At 41.0% G+C, this 20,890-nt stretch overlaps 1 protein-coding gene across 2 annotated transcripts in view; it reads right to left on the bottom strand.

The window, feature by feature from the left end:
* Positions 1-20,890, bottom strand: part of TAC1 (tachykinin precursor 1) — a 112,832-nt gene that overhangs the window by 34,917 nt on the left and 57,025 nt on the right. For both annotated transcript variants that reach the window (XM_069648541.1, XM_069648542.1), the window contains exon 4: positions 8,678-8,701. In XM_069648541.1, coding sequence (XP_069504642.1) covers positions 8,678-8,701 — 24 coding nt within the window. The remainder of the gene's footprint in view (positions 1-8,677; positions 8,702-20,890) is intronic.

Raw genomic sequence — 20,890 nt, 5'->3', positions numbered from 1 at the left:
TGCAAGTGCAAAAATGGTACACTGCTAGAAAAAGATACGTGCAATAGTTGAGGATAAAAAGATAAAAGGAGCCAAAAATGCAAAATATGAACCAATATAGGGGAGAACATGTAGGGATTGAGAGGTGGAGATAGCATTTAACCGTGGAATAAAATATGCCTAATTTTATGTAAAAAGGATATTGCGGATCACATTGGTTTAATATGAGTCATGTTATTTGTAAACCACATGTCTACCCATTGGCTTTTGGGGCTTAACAGGTAAGGTCCAAATGAACTGTTTAGAGACCCAGGCAGAATGGAAGCTCTTGGAATACAGCCAAGTCTCCAAGCCCTTCTAAGACCAAGAAGATCCTTTATAGGTCTCAGTAACAATGGTAGGGCATTCCAGAGGCAGGGAGGCGCTGTCCAGAATGACATCCTTCCTATCGCCTTCCTTAGGTAGGGAGAAATCAGCAACAGAAGCTGAATGAAGGACAAAGGTTCTATATCAGAGAGCACAGTTTTACATTGTTGAGAATTAATGGAACAGATTCCATTGCCACACTTCAAGTCAATGCAGATTTCTCAACAAGGACCAGATCTACGTTCTGCAGCCCACTCCCGAAAGGATTCTGGCAGCAGCATTTCAGACGATCTGAAGATGCTGCAAGGGATATGCTTGGAGACCGAGGAATGAAGATTCCCATAGGCTAACACAGCAAAATAATAGCCACAACTACTGACACGTTGCAAAGGTAGAAAGGGAAAGTATTACCAGGGGATTTTTTCTTGAAAAAAAAAACGAACAACAACCACATTAAACCTGAGGGGTCAGGCAGTGGCGAAGCCAAGGGAGTGGTCGGGGGGGGGGGGTGGCTGCCACCTCTAGCTCCCCCCTCCTGGTGCCCATTGCGCCCCCAGCTTCCTGCTGATGCCCTATTTTCCACCTCCCCTCACAACAAAAGTTGACTCTGCTACTGGAGCCAGGAACAAGGCATAGTCAATCTTAAAACACAGATTCTTTATCACGGGAGAGGGCTGAAGTTAAAAACCCATGGAGTGGGATCAAAAGTTATGGTTCCAATAATCACTGGAACCACCGAAAATTGGCACTTGCATCATCTCTACATTAACCTTTAGAAAATATTCAGTGCTGATGGGAAAGGTGACGGGGAGAGAGGGGAGCAGGAGATAAGATGGTCGGCAGGTGTCTCTACTGCTCGGGCTGCTCAAAGCTTGGCTTGGATCGTGGTTGGCTGACACATCCACCAAGAAATTGAAAAAAGAGAAGATATGATGGAGTCTTGTGAGACACGACAAGTAATGGGCTGTGTGTCAGAAAAACAATGGCACATACAAATGGTGTCTTGTCAGACAGAAAGAAGAAGAAGCTAACCAGCTCAACACACTGCCTCGAATGCTGGCCTGTACATGCTCGTCAACCAAAAGCTTATGATCGATGCTGTTGAATGCAGTAGACAAATCGTGTAGCAGTAAATCTGCCACACCGCAGTAATCTATTGCTCTTCTGGGGTCATCTAAAACTGACAAAATAACTAGCTCTCTTCCCCTAGGATGCGCACCTGCCTGAAGCTTTCTCCGTCAATGTAGCTCCAAACAGATGTAGGAAGTTAAGATGTAAGGCTTCAGGATCAGATGGAGCAAGTGTGGGCTCTTCTGGAGAGGTTTAACAATGACTGGTTTAAAACTAAAGGGCAGTTCATTATATAGGCCAAAGCTGTGGCAAGGGTCTATGTTCATGCAGGACCTTCTTGGGACATGGTTCTATGGGTACCGGACTCGATCATAGGGGACCAATCGATTATATCAGGCGTTGAGTCCATTGTGAACTCTGGGAGTGTTGGATATACCATGTTTAATAGCGTTTCTTTCTACATGAGTTGCTACATCCAAACCTTAAACGCTGCTAATTTATGTTTAATGGCATCCTGAATCCTCATGTTATTGAAGGAGGGATCAACCTTATTACAAAGGTCAATAGTAGCGAGTAAAAAGAGCTGAAGGTTTATTGAAAATCACAAAGACCTCACGCTGAAATATTAGTGGAATCTGTGATGGCTCAGTATAGAAGGAATATTAGGATGCTGAAATAGACCTTTTTAACAAGGAGATCTGGCACCCGCTGCATTCGTGTGGCCTACTGACCCATTGCATAACCTTTACCTGAGGAATAAACCATCTGGCTGCATGTGCTTTATATACGGTTTTGAACTGAATAGGAACCATATCATCAAAAGTGTTGGATATCCATCTGCAGTACTCCTTGTATGTGACAGGCATATATTCACATACAGCATGAGCAGGATCCAGCGTGTTGCCTGCCTGGTGGATAGGACTCACCACCAGCTGATACATATTTAAAACAGGAAGACTTCAAATAGTTGTGAAGGGGTGAACTTTGTAGCAGCTTCTCCCCAGATATTAAAATCACTGATGATTACAAAAGGACCTCCTAGAATGCAGTGCTAAGCCACAAATACCATTACCATGTACAGTTGGGTATACTTTATCCCACTTAGAATAACCCCAAACCTCCAATTGGAAAAGAATGTCTCTTCTCTGTAGTAAGTCTAGGTAGCATAATTGGCAGGAACAATAGGCATGGTGGTCCTTGTCGGCTGCTAAGGGTTATGCTGTCCCCCAGTGTTATCTACGTCACCCTAAAACCGGATCCGATGAAGGAAGTGTTAATAACATTGGCTCTACATCCTAAACTGCTTTGGCGTTAATCTATTTAGAAATTGTGTTTCAAATAATTATTATAGATAGAGTGGCATTGGGTTCATCACAATGCAGTTTTATTGAGCTACATAATATCTGAAAATAAACTGGTTCACAAACAACTGCATTTTTAAGGGACAGTCACAATTACTCCACTAAAGTTCTACTTGAGGAAAGGGGACAAATCTTTTCCAAAGATGGTCAATGGCATAAAAAAAGCATTTCTCGCTGGTAACCCTGAGACTAGACATTTAACCAAACACACAATTAGATAGTGGTGATGCAAATTGTTAGGGAGAATTCTCATAAATGTGCTAATTCCCTTCACCTTAGAGGCCCCCAGCAACTTTGTTGGATTTTGAGGACTTGATTTTTTTAGAAAGTGTGAGCCTTTTTTCCCCACTCTCTCATGTATTTAGATGTGTGTTTTACTCTTACGTTCTTTGATTATGGAGTTTTAGACAACTCCATAGGCATCATCTTTTCATTTGTGTCACACAGCACCCTCAGTGCATTGACACAGGAAAGCCTTTTAGGCCGTCCCAAGGTTTAAATACCTTCTCTGGGATAAACTACTGTTTTCTCAGAGAAAGTAAAGTGAAATTGACTACACCCAGCACACTATCTTACAATAGAGTGCTGGAGGGGTTACTTAGTACCTCCTATGTCTAGAAACTCATGTAGCAGTCAAATGCTACCCTTTCCTCTCACAATAGCTGGTGGCAGTGGTTTTACAACAAACTACCATGATTTTTCCCGACCGTGAACACCGGTAGCATTAAATCACGGGAGTCATGTTTTTCAAGATGGCGACTGAGCATCCTTTGTTTAAATGGCACCCGGTCTTCTTTTTTCGCCATTTCATTTTGGAAAGGTCCTTCTAGTGTTTGTCTTTGTGCGCCAAACCAGGTTTGGTCCCTTTGTTTCTACGCCTTTGGCAGGCTTCAGGCCTTTGCAGGCTTCAGCGCCAGAGTGTCTGGGGGTGGGCAGGAAGTGAGGGAGGTCCCCGAAACTCCCTGTGCTTAGTCTCCTAGGGGACCCAAATGCACTCTGGCGTGATTGGCTGGCTGACTGTCCGGCAAAGACAGCCACCCTGCTGGGTGAGTGGCAGCTAGACTGGAATGAATGGGAGAAAACTGTTTAAAAGGTGAGTCCCTTGGCTTGGAAGGCAGAGTCGACCACTAGAACGAAAGAACTAAAGACGAGCTGGATCATTGGTTTGCCCGGTGAAGCCCTGCTGCAGGTCCAAATCGACAGGTTCATCTCGACAGAGACCTTTAAGGACAACTTCTCCCTTTAAGTTGGTGTGACCAATCAACTCATAAGCCACCTGGATACCATTCTCAGAGCTGCTTGTAATTTCCTCAGAGTGCTGCAGGAAACCGAATAGCCAGGGAGAAGGACACCAGCTTGTGTGCGTGACGACAGCTACCGAATCGAAGATTTGCTTTTGCCAGCTTTTTGACCAGTCCCTGTGCAGTGCAGGAGTCCCCTGACGTCCTCCCTCTTATCCCCACGACTGAGGCTCAGGAACAGCGAGATCTGCAGGGACTGCCAGGAACCAACGACTTCAGCTGCATCTTTTTCTTCATTGTAAGGTACAGTGAAAACCTGACTGAGAGACCTTACCTCTCACTGCAAAAGTGCTTGAAACTTTAGCAACTTGCAGGCCTCATCAGCTTGTAACCCGACATATGAATCTTTCTTTTACGAACTACTTCTGAGAACTTTGGCAAAGACTTTTCCATTTAAACTCCAGAACTGCTTTATCCTATACAAGACTTTAGCCCATTGACTTTGGCCTAACCTATTGTATTGAATCAGCTCCTCTGGCAAACTCAAACTATTTGCACTGTTTAAGAGTAACTGTAATATCCGTTTTATTAACTTATGCCTTTTTGCTCCTACTTCAAATGCTCTGAATGCCATTTTGCTCCTCCTTCTAAGTAGTTTAAATGCCTCCGAACCTGATATTGTGAAGTACTGAAGTATATTTTTGTGTGATATAGATTGCCTCCTTCTAGTGAATGTTTTCTAACTGACAGTGTAATCAATTAATAAGTGTTTTACCGAGAAACCTTGAGTATAAGTGTCTATTTGAATACTTGTAATTATAGTCCTCTGTGTAACATCCTTGCAGCTAACATTCCCTCTTGAGATAAGCCTGACTGCTCAGCAGCGCTACCTCAAAACTGTGTAGTACAGACTTATACCAAAGGTTGGTTTTGCTTACATCTGTAGTCTTAGTTATGTGTAGTAGTCCCAAAGGGTACTGCATACAAACTCTGGGGATGTTGTGGGGTTGGGGAGGCATATAAGGGGTGCTTGACTGGCCCATGAAAGCAGTGACACGTGTCTGCAAAGGTGTAAACATTGCAAGTGTGGACATTATTGCTATTTTCCCTTGTATAACATTTGAAGGGATAGCATTATTTGCACTTGAAAGGGTAGTGGAGTGTGTGTTGTAAAATATATACAACATAGAAATGTAAAAATAAACAAAATTGAACATTTAAGTGAAAGCCAGAAAGACATATTTAAGTTGTGCAGTGATTACCAAGGTTCTCAAGTGTTTGTAAAATCTGGATATTTGGTGTAGGTTATGCTATGATAGAGAGCAGACAAGGATGAAGCAAAGCCTCTCAGTTTTAACTGCAATATCTCCTGCCCATTTATCCAGTCAGTAGTACCTGCCTAGATCTGTCCTAAATAAAGTACGTGGCAGTTCAAGAAGATGTGGGTGAATGAGAGAATGTGTGAGTGAGTACATACGTGAGCGTGTGAGTGAATGCCGGACCAGGTGAATATGAGTGGGTGAATGTTAGTGAATACGTGAGTAGATGGGTGAATGTTTGAGACTATAAATGAGTGAGTGAAAGCTTGAGTGATTGACTGCAGAGAGCATGCATGAGGGAATGAGTCAGGGAATGCTTGAGTGAGTGAATGAATGCATTAGTGAGAGAAAATAAAAGAGAGTTCTTTTCAACAGCCAATGTATTTAGGAATTACTTGGATGGTGTTGAAACACGTGTGGGGGGGTTACCACAACGGATACTGGTGATAGGAGAAGTCAGACTAAGAAACGGGGTGCATATTTGAAGTAATGAGATTGGAAGAAAATGTAAGTGGGCTAGGAGTAAATGCCAATGGCAGACTGTCGGTTACTACAGTAGTAAGGACCTTGTTAGAGGAAATGTAATAAATAAAAGTTAATAATCGTATGTGACATCTAATCAATATTATGGTAGAACACATGCGACGATTCCACTGATATTTATTACACATGTATATTCATACTAGACACATATCTATGAGATGTGCTTTCACGGTTAGACATTCAGAATTAACTCATGTGGACCTATTTCCTGAGTGTTATTTACTTAAGATAAAACAATGTCATGTTTCTTTATTTCTCTTTCGTGTTCATTGGCTAATTATGACTCTGCTGAGAAATCATAAATATGCAATGTTCTTGTTTATAGATCCTATTCCGACAGCTGATTTAATTGTTCACCTCCCTTAACAAAAACATATGTCGTCCAATCTTTAATGGCCCTGGATCTGCTATTCCTAAATGAAATACAGTTGCACTGCAGCCTTAAATTCCTCCACGTATCATTAATAAACAGATGCTAACAGAGTGGGCTACTTTGTTTGCATTTATGCAAATATTAGTTGCATTGTCTTTTCTGTTGTTTCCACGGTATATCACGATGTAAATCTGTGCTTAAAACACAAATAATAGAGTGCCTGCCCACTAGTGAAACATCACCTGTATGTATTTGATCGTAAGACGTAAGACACAACAGGCCTTGTATCTCAGACCTGCCATTTGAACAAAACATGTTCCTGCGAGGGGACAATGTGGTTACCTCATTGTCACCATTTAGTTTCTAGGCGCTTTTTTTTCATCTGCCAAATTTTGCCAGAAGAGGGTCATTTCTCCAGCTACTTATTATATTACAGAATATTGTTATGATAAAAATGCAGGCTCAAAGGCTGTACTCTGGACCTTTACTGCACCTGCATACTCTGCCTTTTGCAACATTCTATGGCACCATACGCATGTGGACACACTTGTGGAAATGCAGTACTTTCTGATGAGCACAACATCTGTACAATTGCTTGGGTTGTGGCCGGTGAACCTGTGCAAGCAAATACACCTTGTGCGTTCTAGGTGAAGGTGGAACAGTCACAGTGGCAGCCCCATGTCAACAGTAGCTGTCGCCATAGCAAATCTCAACTGTGTGCATGGGTGAGGGGAGGCGCTCTCCTTTAACTCCACACATGAATGCCAGAAACATACACTATATATTAAAATAAAGAAAGAAAGGAACTAAGCCCTTCTGAGAGCACCTGTTTCATTACACGGCATGGCACACGCGTCAAATGCAGAGCCAGCCTGCTCCTTGCAAGTCTGAATGCTGGCATGCCCACTCAGGTCATCATTCTTCCGAGGTTGATAAATTGAGTATGATGAAATGGGTAATAACTACTATTATTACATTGCTTAGACGGGGAGCAATCCAGTAAGGGGCACAGTATACACATTGGACATTATCTTCAGCAGCAGTGGGTCCAGTCCCCGCGTCTCAAGTCTCATCAGCGGAAGCCTCTACACTAGGATGTGATCTGATAATGGTACTTTGTGAAAATCTTGATCTATGAGATATTGCTTAACAATTATGTTCTGACATTGGAAAAAGTTGCAAGTTTTTTTTTAAGGAGGGTGCTGGGGGTAATTGCTCAGCTCTTCAATTAAAAAAAAAATTGAAACAACTTGGGGGTCAACCCTCACTTTTCTATCTTTTCCAATATATTTCCGTTGCCATTTTGCCCTTGCTCTGCTACATGACATAGTAGCTGGGGGTGGGATAGGGAAGCATATGTGTAATTATTATCTTGTCATCATCGACCGGTGTAGTGTATTTCATGCAGTTCCGGAGGGGGCCCACCTGATGTCAGTTGGACTTTGTGATCCTGAGGGTGGGAGCTGGATCTGACTCAAGAAATGAAGTATTGTCTTCGGCGAATCTAACAGAGAGAATCATCACAATGGACAGAGTTCTGGATTCTACTCCCTCTACTAATCCTTTTCTAAGGAAACGGAGTTACCACTGCTGAATTGCAAGTGCTAAACCTTGTCCGTAAAGCAATGTAATCACTAGATTTCCAGACAACCTGCAGATGTCAAAATATGAATCCTACATGCATGGGAAAGGTTGATCAAAACATTTCCTGAACTATCACCATGTAGTTATTTGCGTCTGCTTATAACATTGGTTTCACGCAAGCACCACTATTTAAACTCATTTTTCATATGTTGCATGTTAGTTTATATCTGGAACAAATTAAAAAATCAACATGTCTGTGCTAGGGTTTCTCTAACATGCCACACAGCCAATGTCTAAGAGTCACAGATCTGCCCTTAAGAAAGGAACATTACTACAAGGTCCTCTCCAGACATTTAGGCGGAGGGATATAAAATCCACATAGATAGACTGAGGGAGCTCCAGAGGCTAGGTGGTCTCTGCTGTTTGAGATTATGTTCTATCTGCTCAGGCAGGGTGGTAGGGTCAAAGCAAGGAAGACTGGAAAAAGCAGTGTATGTTAGCACGACCATGAAGCAGAGGAGGGCCTGGGAGCAAGAGGGAAGTGCTGGACTGTGGCCCCTACTCTCACGCACTTAGGCATGCTAAGCCTTCTCAGAAGGAAGATGTGGGGTGTGTTTTCTGTGCCCTAAAAGCAAGGCTGTAAAGAGCGCTCATGAAAAATGCTTTTCTCAAGGCACATCTGAGATTACAGGCAAACAGAAAATGGCCTTCGCTCATGCACTATAGCCATAAACATTACATACAATACATGTTTACATTGTCTATTAAAGACATTTTAATCGTCTATGCCTTGCAAATCATTGACGAGAACGTTCAGGAAGGTGCAGTAAAGGAACTTACGTTTTCGAGGGATTTGTCCAAGTCCTAAATAAAACAAAGCTTAAATTAGGATATCATGGTTATTACAGTAATTGAAACTTTCATATTGTGTTTGATGTTGGGTGGGGAATGAAACATTAGAATGCATAAAACAGTCATTCTCATGAGCACGTTGCTACTTCGAGTTCAGGACCATTTGCACACAACATGCTTTAGATTCATCATATGACTACTATATGCAGTAGTGTCATGATAGGAAGCTGAACATGTACAGAAACATATTCAATTCACCGTGTATATCATTTTAAATACTGGACAGTCTTTACATCAATGTGCACATGTGTTAACCAATTATTGTATTCCTCTGTGAGATTGTATGTGGCTCCTTTGAGGGGTCAGCACAACCTATGCGTAGAAAACCCCATTGCAATAGAGAGATTGGGGCAGTGGCTTGCACTGGGTCATGCAGGCATTGTTATTCATGTGCCCTTTTACAGCATACCAGATCCATATCTCTCAGCAGCAAAAACACTTGACTAATCAGTCATAGTGTTGCACTGCAATGAGGAAAGGGTATAGTCTCTCTTCCCTTTCTCTGATGTCATGGAACATGAATATGACAACAAGCCTCTCCCGCTCCAAAGCTGTGCTGCATGTGGACTGTTTTCTCCTGTTACCCATGTTCTAACAGATGTGGTCAATGAGATAAAGTGCATATCCTGCCTTAGTGCTCTCACACTTCGCTCCTATACCGTAGCTCAAAGCTCTTTGCTCACTTCTGTCTTATGGAAGGCTGTCTTTGCTCCCAACTCAACACTGAGGTTTTTCGTCATTCCTTTTATACTGGCGATGACAGGTAGAATTAGTTAGGTTGATTGTTGGATCTGTTTCAGTGACAATGTCAATCTGTATGAATTGACTTTCTAAAACAGTGCCGTCTCCGCCTCATTTCTTTCTGTTGCTTATGATGGGTTTGGCCACTTTCTCTCTTCAAAATTCATCCAGCATGAATTTGAGGCTCATGACTGAGCCCCGCTGTTTATCACATTGGCTCAGCTTGAACTTTGACTTCACACATGGGTTGATGGACAAAGTTCGTCATGCACGCATTTTGATAATATGAAATAGAAATGGTAAATTGTGTTGTGCATATACCTTCCCAGATAGTCTGATTGTGGCAGTCCTCCTCTTTTTCTCCTGGAGTTCCAATGTGGATCTCCTCGGGTTCTCTAAAATAGGGGAAAGCTCTATAGCTCTACGCCCTGAATATTCTATGTCTCTGCGAATTCCTGACCTCTAGGTTTCCTTCTACAGTCCAAAACTCACATCATAGAGCGGGTGGCTCTCTCTGGCCCACAAAGCTTCTCAATCAATCCCCTGTTAAGGTTCTCTCTGGCCCACAATGCTTCTCAATCAATCCCCTGTTATGGTTCTCTCTGGCCCACAATGCTTCTCAATCATTCCCCTGTTAAGGTTCTCTCTGGCCCACAATGCTTCTCAATCAATCCCCTGTTAAGGTTCTCTCTGGCCCACAAAGCTGCTCAATCAATCCCCTGTTAAGGTTCTCTCTGGCCCACAAAGCTTCTCATTCAATCCCCTGTTAAGGTTCTCTCTGGCCCACAAAGCTTCTCAATCAATCCCCTGTTAAGGTTCTCTCTGGCCCACAAAGCTTCTCAATCAATCCCCTGTTAAGGTTATCTCTGGCCCACAATGCTTCTCATTCTCTCTGGCCCACAATGCTTCTCAATCAATCCCCTGTTAAGGTTCTCTCTGGCCCACAAAGCTTCCCAATCCCCTCTTAAGGCTGTAAAACAAGTGGTCGACAAAGGATAAGCTCAGCATAGAGGTTTTTTGCAAACAAATACTGACTAGATGACCCAAAATGCATTACATTGAATCCTGTTTGAGGCAGAGAACTCAGGGTAAAGAGATTTGAAATTGACACCCCAGAGTAGGAGCCTTGCTGCCACAATGTTACCTTACGGTGGGTGATAAGCTAATGTGTTGGGTGATACAGATTTATGCTTTTATTTCAGAAATATTGTGATTAAAAATCAAGACCATTTTTGCTCGTACCTCAATTTGGAAATGACAGAAAGGAAAATGTATTACATTCTTTTGTAACCCACTCTGAAGAATCTTTATAGATCCACTCACACCCTCCACCCTCACAATGCGGTTGCTCTTGTGCTTGACAGACAAACGAAAGATGAAAACATCTTATTTCATCTTGGCAGAGAGCACTACAGCCATAGTTTATGGGCCAACACTCAGAAAATGCCGCTCCTACCATGAACTCAGACTATGTTGAATTCACTTTAACATTATTGGTACACAACCATTCATCCATTTTCGCAAGGCAGTTTGAATTGTGTCCTATGGTTTATATTCATTTTGAAAAATGGGTGTGTGTTGTCTGCATATTGGTGACTTTTTTCACCCCAAGATTGTATTCAATTTTTCTCAATAGTGAAGAATATAAATTGCAAAAAAGGGGTGCAAAGCTGAATGCACTGCGCAGTCATTTATATATGACTGAGATTAGAAAGTTGGTGTGATGATCTTCTGGCAATTAACTGATTTCACAGAGAGGATTCAAGGTAAAATAAAGCATGTCCTTGAATTCACATATCTTGAAGACATGGGAGGAGGATGGTAATTTGAAGGCAGTCAATAAAATCATCGATGATTCTGAAATGAGTAACTAGGCCTCATTACGACCCTGGCGGTAGAGTGATAATGGCGCCGGTAGTGCTGCTGTCGACGTTATCACTCTACCGCCACATTACGAGTTCCGCTTGTGGGGCTGTCCTGTACGCCTGGTCAAACCACCCGCTAGCTGAACAGGATGCTATGGGGGCTCAAATGGGAACGCAGACGTATCGGGTCCGGGTCCTGTGAATGAGAATTACTGGGCCCGCAAAGGTCAGAATGGCCTGGTAATTCCCATTTTTTGGGACCCGGACCTCCGTTTGGGGGTAGCCATGCCGCTAAAAACGGCATGGCTACCTCCAAACTCGTAATGAGGCCCAATGCCTGTTTGGGCTCTGTCAGGAGATCATTCAACTTAATTAAAATGCATACTGTCAGCAAGGATTTGGAGAGGTATGATTGATTATTAGTTGGTTAGATATAAGGATCTGCTTGTGTTTTTTTCTGTAGTGATATAATGACAATGGGCTGCTACTCAGACAGAGGTCAGGTCTTAAAGAATAGGTGTAGCTTTTTGGCTGTTGTAAGATGGGTTGCAAGGGCTTTAAGATTGCTTGGGAGCGAAAGACCCAGAGCACTTGCTGTTTTGCCTAAATTCAAATATCTTCTGCAATTTAACAAGTTAAATGGCTTAAAAAAAAAAGAGGACGGAGTCTTATGAGTCATAATAGGGTCTCGTGGCAAATGTGGGTTATAACATTTTGAATGTTGAGTGTATTATCAGAAATTGTTCCTGAAATAATGTATCAATGGGTCTAATTTACAAAGTGTTTTCCAATGGGATTGCACCATCGTAAAACCCATTTGTAAATCAGGCCCAATGTCATTACAGACATTTTGTGGGGAAATAATACATTTTAGGCTGAAGTCTATGGCTGTCTGTATTGATCTGAAGCCACCATATCTGCAACTAACATTGCTTCTGCAGAGATGAACTACTCAAATCAGTGTATATGTCCTGCATGGAGGGAACTCGACAAAGGTGACAAAAATATTGTATTTAACGCATACCAAAATTGTAGTATCGCAGTATGTATTTTGTTTTCATAAGCTGCATCCTTACCTCTGTGGTGAAAAAATAAGCTATTCTGCGTATCATAGTTTGAGCTCATACTGCAGTGTAAGCTACTACGTTGACCATTAAAGAATGGGGATGCAAGAAACTGGTTTTCAACTCCTCCCCAAATTGTTATTTGGAAAATAGTGTCGCCCACGCATATATTCCTCAACAAACGCAAAAGATAATGATTCTTACTTGTGGCTCAATTTACCCTTTCTCTAAAACCTCCTTAGAAGATTTTGACTGCATGAAGAAATGATACACAAAACCTTCCTAAGGCTACCAGCAGGCACAGCAGCTCAGGGCTTTTATTATGCCCGGCTGCTACCAGTAAATTGCATCCATCAACACTATTGATTAAATGTATCCCATAGACCCACTGCAAGAATGAATTTGAATATTTATCATGGTTTAGCAAGATAGATACTGAATGGCAGTGCAGTGGGTCATCTTCCTTTTAAGCGTTCTGGCAAATGTAGCAAAGAGGATACCTACCCCAACACTATTAGGGAAGCTCTTTCGGCCTGTATCCAATACCCAGTGGGATGCTTTTACCAGGGTTCATGAAAGATCCATCAACTTCCATGTGGTCAAGCCATGACAGAAGAGGATTCAAACTGACAAGTGTTGCTTTGTTCCACTTTCTTGTAAGATAACATGGATGACTACACAGCCGTCTCCCGAACTGTACTTTGTTAATCCCTGTGTGTCAGGAAATGACTAAGGGCGCCATTTTGAAGCTTGCAACTAGCATTAAGCAGTCTAATAGCAAGGCCTTCAAGTGAACTGGATCTACCTTTCATCAAAGTTGGTACCGACTCAGCGTTTTCCCCATTAGTAAAAGGCTATCTGTTGTTGCATAATTATAGGCTCTGCTCAAGAACTTCAGAAGGTAACAATTTGTTATATATGGACTCTGCTGCCATTTGCAGGGTATATTATTACTTTGCAGATCTGAAAGATCGTGGGGCTAGTTTGGATAGTGCAGAATAAGGCACAACACAAGATAGCTTTGCTGTTTTGTTGATGCACACAGTTGGATGGATAGGTTTAGTGTTCTCATTTATGATGTTGGGATGGGTGGTCCATTGCCAGATGTGGGATACTTAGCTGGTATCCATATTATGTGTTCGGGAATAGAATCTGAGCATGTTAGGGAGCATAGCAGACATTAGAGGACTCCATAGACGTTAGGGCATCCAGCCAGTGTGGCCATGCTGATGTACTGGGTCATCCCAGGTAGGGCAATTATGAGGAGAAGTCCTAAGGCACATTTGAATGGGACCTTGCCCCTAGCAACAGACTGCCTGCAGCAACTCGTCTAGATCGCATTGAAAGTTGGACGGCATAAAGATAAGAGGCAGCCATAGGTAAGAGGTTAACAGGGGCAAAAGGCAGCAATAGGTTACAAGTCAACCGTGGAATGAAACCGCTCCAGGGGAAAATCTCTGTTGGTACACAAAGGATCCGAATTGTAGTGGGTCACTTAGGAGCAAAATCACAGTGAAGATGAGTGGGACATAATTAAAGCAGGGCATTAAAGCACCACCTCCCCCCACACACACACAGAACTGCTAAAGATGATTGGAGGCAAGAACTTTTGGGTACAGAGAAAGAGCTGCCTAGGATAGGAACACTACAGGCACACAAGACAAGCCATTTCCCAGTAAATGCTCTGGATGAAAACATACATTAGATGAAACTTCCACACCCTGACATTAAAACAGGTTATCCAAAATGTTCCAGAAAGAATTTTATGTGTTAATATGATGTGCAAACTTTCAGTATTCTTGCTGAAGTGACAAATGATTCAGAAATTGTGGGAATGTCACTATGCCAAATAGCTGGCTTGTTGCTAGCGAGTTTAAAAACAGATGGATAAGCATCAGCCCCCTACTGTGTATGTACTATTACTGTGTGGAATGAACTAACTGGAAAAAAGTATTCTTACAAATTTCCCCTGAACGAATAACCTCAATTTATTATTATTGAAAAACTGTGCAAGCACATCAGCAGTATGCCTTTAAGGGGAATTGTGAGGTACTGAGCGGGTAATTGATAATGGCATACTTTTAATAAGGTCATTTGAAGTGGAACAGAATGTGCCATTTTGACATTTTGCAATTTATGCACTCAAAATTAAGTATTATAATGTTGTAGAGCTTGGCACCATACAACAAGAGTAACTTGGGGATTCGTTTTCAAATTATATAAATTACTGGTCCTTACAACACCACGTATACTACAGTCAATACATGTTAAGTCATGGTGTGAAGAAATCAAAAGGAAAGGAAATCGGTTCAAAGCGGATAGAAATAGTGGTCAAACCCATTCAGGGAAGATGAAGAGGGTTGAATGAATATTAAAGGTCCAGTTTAAGAGCTGGAACGTTCCATTCACATATGGTGCATGTCTTCAAATACTCTAAATGAGGAATGTATAGAACACATGTCACTGAAAAACAACTACTCTAGGACCTGTTAGGAAGTCCAGTCCCAGAAGCAGTCACTCAAGTCACTGCGGATCTCACTTACTCACACACTTATTTCTGACTATGTAACAAGTAAGGAATCACTACATCATTTCACAGAAAAAAATACTGAGGCCGAAAATGCCACATTTTTTACAGCCCATTTCTAAGCAATTATGTGTGGTGGTTGGGTAAGGGTTAAACCTATAAATAATGTATGGGGAGACTGCAGTGGCTGCGGGGGTCTCTCTGCATGGAAATGTGTGAAAGGGGAAAAGAAATCCGTATTTTCGCCTTCTGTATTTTTTGAGGGGAGATAATCACATAGATCCACCAGTAATTGCTTCCCTTCAGTTGAGAGGACAGAGCAAATCCTCTCAAGAAGGCTTGTTTGGGCACTTAGGAAATGTAATGGCAGTGACAAAAAATGACAAATGTACTAAAGTGTAGAGCAGAGTAATCCACAGCGATTTGGTTAACATCCATATTCTTCTTGGCAGTGGAAGCCATACTTGTGTGTCATTCACTAGGTGGAGAAAGAGGATCATATATCAATAAAGTAATCTTCCACAAAGATCACCCAAAGCATTGACAATTTGGGATGGTGCTTCTAATGCTAATGTGTTTATTCCACAACATAAAATTCGATCGTGCAATAAATTGCCAATGAAGCAACGTGAATATGAACTTAGTCACAAACCAGATTGTGTCTATGTGGAGATACGTATGATTTTTATGACAGAGTCCTTAAGCTTGTCCTGTGAGACAAATGATCCAACAAGCGCCTATCGAAATGGCAGAGTTTGTGCTAAACAACAACAATGTTGTATTTGGTAATTGATTTACAAGAAGGAGATACTGCAATGGGTACTAGATATACCCAAGTGTATGCTAACCTCCTAATGGGATACTGGTAAGAACATTGGGTCCTATATAATTGATGGATCGTGTGGAGTGGCAGATAGGCATATGGTTGCATTGCATTGATGCACTGTATCTAATTTGGAAAGGTGAAGAAAATTATGTTTACATTTGTATACAGTTTTTCAATGGCAATCCATTGAATTTGCTCTTTACTGCTACAATTGATTAAGCACATAATTTATTTTTGGATTTGAGACCTAAGGTTTTTCTCAACCAAATTCAACCAATGATATATTGGAAACCTATAGGTGGTAATTTGACATAACATGCAATGTTGGGCCATACACTCTTTAATACTGAAACATATTATGTGCATTATTCCTAAGAGCAAGGCATAATATAATTTTGAATACAAAAATATATGTCAGGAAATGTTTCAACACATGATTAACAAGGTTATAACAAAGGAACTGTAAATCAAATACAAATCAGAGCAGCCAAGTCTTTTGTTCACATATGCACGCATTCCAGACAGATCCTTGGTACCTTAAGAACATTTTGCCGCAAGATCCTTAACTTTAGAGGACAAATAAAAGAAAAGGCCAAATATGTGTAATTGTCAAGGTAAAAACAAAGGAGATAAAGTGACTCAAAGTGTTTTTATAAATCCTCAGACACCCAGTTTTGTCATTGTTGACAAAACCAACTGGATTTTTATTTTTTTTATTGGGCATTTATAAAGTGCTTTTATAGCTAGATAGCGTTTCAAAGCACCACAAGACAAAAGGGAAGGGAGCAAGGGAACAAATAAACATTAGAAATTACATTAATGATAGACAAAGTATGGTCCTACTAGGCCTTGTGACATTTGGAGCGTGCAAGGGCAGCAAAAGAGAAGGGGTGAGAGGTAGGGGTGATGTGCTAGAGGATGCCCCTGGGGGAAGTGCATAGACGGAGACATCCCAAGTGATGAGGGAGGTCTAACAACCATCTGGTAAGTGCGTGCCTGAGATAAACCACCCAACACGCAGGTGCGGGCCCAGAGGCCAGTGCAGTGGGGTGCTGGTGGCAATTGGGCAGAAGACCAGGGCACTATTAAGACTCATGAGGGGCCTGGCCGCAAATCTCAATGACTCTGGGGATGGTTAGCATGTAAGGGAGAGAGGGAAGGAAGGAGGAGAAGAGAAAAGTCTTGAGTTGTTTTCAGAAATTGAGGTGAACTGGTTAAAGATGGAGAGAGAGAAGTGGAGTGTTCCAGAGGAGGGAGACAGCGGAGGAGAATGATCTGCCCCCAACTCTCTGCTTTGAGAAACGTTTGACAAGCAGAGTTGTAGCGAGAAGATCGAAGGGATCTGGAAGGAGAGTATTTATTGAGAGAGAGCTGCAGGTAGCATGGTCCCAGGCCCCAGACAGCCATATGGATGTTGCAAAGGGTCTTGAATTTGAACCTTGCAGCAACCGGGAACCAGTGTAGAGATTTAAGAGCTGGAGCGATATGGTTCCTGGGCTTGAGGCCAGGGATAAGTATCCCTGCCCTATTCTGGATTACTTTCATTGGGGCGGGGAAAGAAAGAGGCAGGTTGAGGAAGAGGCTGTTACAGTAATACAGCCTGGAGTGAACCAGAGCTCTAGAGACATTGTGCTTCTGGGGGAAGGTGGGGAAAGGGAGAATGCCCCTAAAGAGGTGGAGTGTAAAGTGGGCCTTTTTTGCAAAGTCCAAGATGTGAGGAATGAAGGAGGGAGAGGAGTAGAAGATCACCCTGAGATTTCTGGCTTCATTGGAAGGAGAAGGAAGAGAGCCCATAGAGGGCTTCCAGAGGAATGCTTTAAACATGGATTGTGCAGTGTATGCACCCTTTGCATGAATATGTTAAGATATGACTGGATCAACTGCAGGACAGAATTTGTATATATGCCCTGAGATGTGAGATATAATGTATTTTGGGAGTACCGAATGAGAGGTTAAACTTAGAATCCTATAGCATGCTTATACTATTACAAATCATGATAACAATTATCCAGTGGCTCTATACTTTGTGGAAGAACTTATCAGCCACACATAAACATTGTAATGAATAGAACTAATGCCAAGTGAGAGGGAAATCAGGAAATTATTCTGAGATACCTGAAGGCTTGTCTGATTATTCCATTTTAAATGAAACAACCAGGAGGACAGAATGTTTGTGAAGGTTTTCATATTTTGTTGTAAACAATTTCGTCCCTCTTTTCAGATACATATGTATCACTATACTGCTTTTTCCATCTTTTCATTCAATACAATCTTCCTTAACTTGGGGAATTAAGCAGTTGGCATCTACAGAGTTGACTGTGACAAACAGAGGGAATATGAACTGATTAGATCAAGATGTAAGTCATTTGATAACTATGAGACTTGAGATGAATTGTATTTGAGCTAAAGATCTTATCGAAAGGGAATTGTATTTTCTGATATTATGCTATTAATGTTCTGTACTTAAGTGCTAATGAGAATACCTTTGCTCTGTGCAGTTGAAGACATTAAGGTAACACAAAATGAGCTGCTTTGATTGGAATTAAGTGTTCATATGACTGATATTAATATGATTTTTTTAAAACACAAGATTGACTAAAAATATGAATATGTTCCACAAACCTTCAAGATCTATATTATAGGCCTGTGGTGAAAGATATGATGAATAAAGTATAGGTATCTATATCAGTTTATGATATTGTGCATTTAATTTGGTGCATTCAAAATGATGATTCTATTACTTGTATTTTATATATAAATAAATGATGGTGGACTTTACTATGGATTATATAGAAGTGGAAGACTATGTTTGTCTATAGAATATCAATATATTACTCACATTGTGCTCCAATGACATTCTTAAATAATGAACTGTGAAAAACATGAACTATCAATCAGCATAATTTGGTTTCAATTCGCTGAATGTCATGATTTCCAAGGTTTTACGTATATTTATGATGGAATAAGATATTTTGCATGCATAATGTAGCTGATAAATACGTTTCCATTTAGATTATAAAATACAAACTAAATGTGTGTTTGTTTTTGTGTTTTGACATATAACATGTCTGAGGGCGCATTTTAGAATTATATGATTGGTTTGTGGCTAAAAGCGTAAAGTCATTAATGGTTCGCTCAACGATTAAGCTGTGTTGACTGCCGAATGTAAGGACAGTTTTTAACCTTTTTTCGAATAGAAATTGTCATTAGTCATAATTATACAGGTGCTCAGGTGCTTTCGCATAATTTTCATGCATAAAGCTTGTGGGATTTGAGGCAAAGGTGATTTTTCAAAGACGAACGTTTTAACCATGTACGGCCATTTTTGTAGACTGAGCTGAAAAGAGACATGAAGATAAACGAAAGTGGCACTTTAACTCAAGGCGATACAAAGTGTGCACTCCACTACCTAAAGGTTTTGTGTGCAGAGGTTATTTTAGGGCTTCATATTTGTTTTAGCTATTGGTAGCCCTGGTTATGGGATGGTCAATCTCTTGAGACCTACATCCAAATGATATCTCTCAGATGTAGTTCACAAAGGTCTCCCTAGCAGGTGGATTTGGTTTTATGTCCATTATTCAGATCAATAAGGAAATGACCTACACTCTATTGGTTTCTAACAAAATGTGAGCGTGATCAGCTTGCAAATCGGACATATGAAAATGTTTGTCAAGATTGTACTGTGTAATCCACATCACAAATGATCTTAAAGAACAGTTCTGCTCTTCATAATTTCACAGCCTTTACTGCCTAAGCATTTGAGGTGTCCCTCGGTTACAATGTGCTTTTTAATTATCTTGCCATGGCCTTGAAATGAAGTCAACTGTCCAAATCTGTGGCAAAAAGTGAACAATTGAGGTATCCCCCGAGGAATGATTTCTTTGTTTCAAATACTTCATACAAAACTTGGGTGGGGGTAACAAATATGATCTCTCAGAAAACTGTCCGAAAAAGATGTAAAACAAAAATGATATAAACAATGTGAGTTTTAAGACACCTGTGTTTTAACTTGTACATTCTTGATCTCCAGAGCCAATTACAAGGACAACTTTCCACACAAATTAATTGTCTCACCTTTTTCTGTACAGACTATGCTATCTTTATGGATCTAACCCCTAATAGGCTGCAAAGGACTTTGGAATCCAATGTAAGATGTTGGTAAACCTTTAATATTAGTTGTAATTATGCAAAATCTAAAATACTACTTCTAAGGTAAGATTGGATATCTTCTAAGGAGTCTTGGAAGCTGAGTATTGGGGATTCTATCTGAATACTTAGCATTGTTGATTTACAGGTAGTTCCCCTAGAGACCAATCAATGGTGGCAGCTAAAGCTGTTCTAATAAGGTATAATCAGAACTGCAAAAGACTGTACGTTCTGCACTACAAAGGTCTGTACATTCGGCCACTAACAGAGGCATGCAGAGGAAAAGTACTATAGTTTCCACTTGCACCCCTTTAGTTTCCTGCATCTAAGGTAACTATATAGCAAAAAGAGCACACAAAAAATAGGAAAGTGATAGGCCTCAAATGGTATCTAGTCGTTTTGCCAAACAATGTTCACATGGGATGTTACTGTGTGTTTTGACCACTTTATTGCCACATGATTTAGATGTTAGTTTGGGTTAGGCAATACTGCATGGGTTAAGGCAGGGGGTTCTGCCCGGAGGAGGTACAAGGCCCCCTGCACCTTTAATAGCTAAAAAGTCTTTAAACACTTGTGCTGAATCCACATGGGACCCTTCAATCTCAGTCTATCCACAATTTTGGAAAATAAAAAAGCAAAAAGTGCATTTCTTTTGAAATCTCCAAAAATTATTAAAATCACAATAAAATAGTGAAATCATTCACCATTATAGTAATATGCATTTTGCATGAAATTCTGAAGATCACTTGTTATGGTCAGCAGCATCCATGCCAAATGCCTCGGCGCCTTGGTTTAACTCTGAATTAAGGGTTCTTAAGCAAGTGGTTATCCCTGAATATGATATGCACTTTAAACTGGCATATAAACAGACAGTGTCTCGATATCAGGAAGCAATTAAATTGGCTAAATGTCAACATTATGCCAATCGCCTTTTATCAGCCTCCTGTTAATCACCCAAGCTATTTAAAGTAG

This window comes from Ambystoma mexicanum, chromosome 2q (genome assembly GCF_040938575.1).
Source record: "Ambystoma mexicanum isolate Mex_15411 chromosome 2q, UKY_AmexF1_1, whole genome shotgun sequence".
Classification (NCBI taxonomy): Eukaryota; Metazoa; Chordata; class Amphibia; order Caudata; family Ambystomatidae; genus Ambystoma; species Ambystoma mexicanum.
This window is presented reverse-complemented; position numbering and strand designations above follow the sequence as displayed.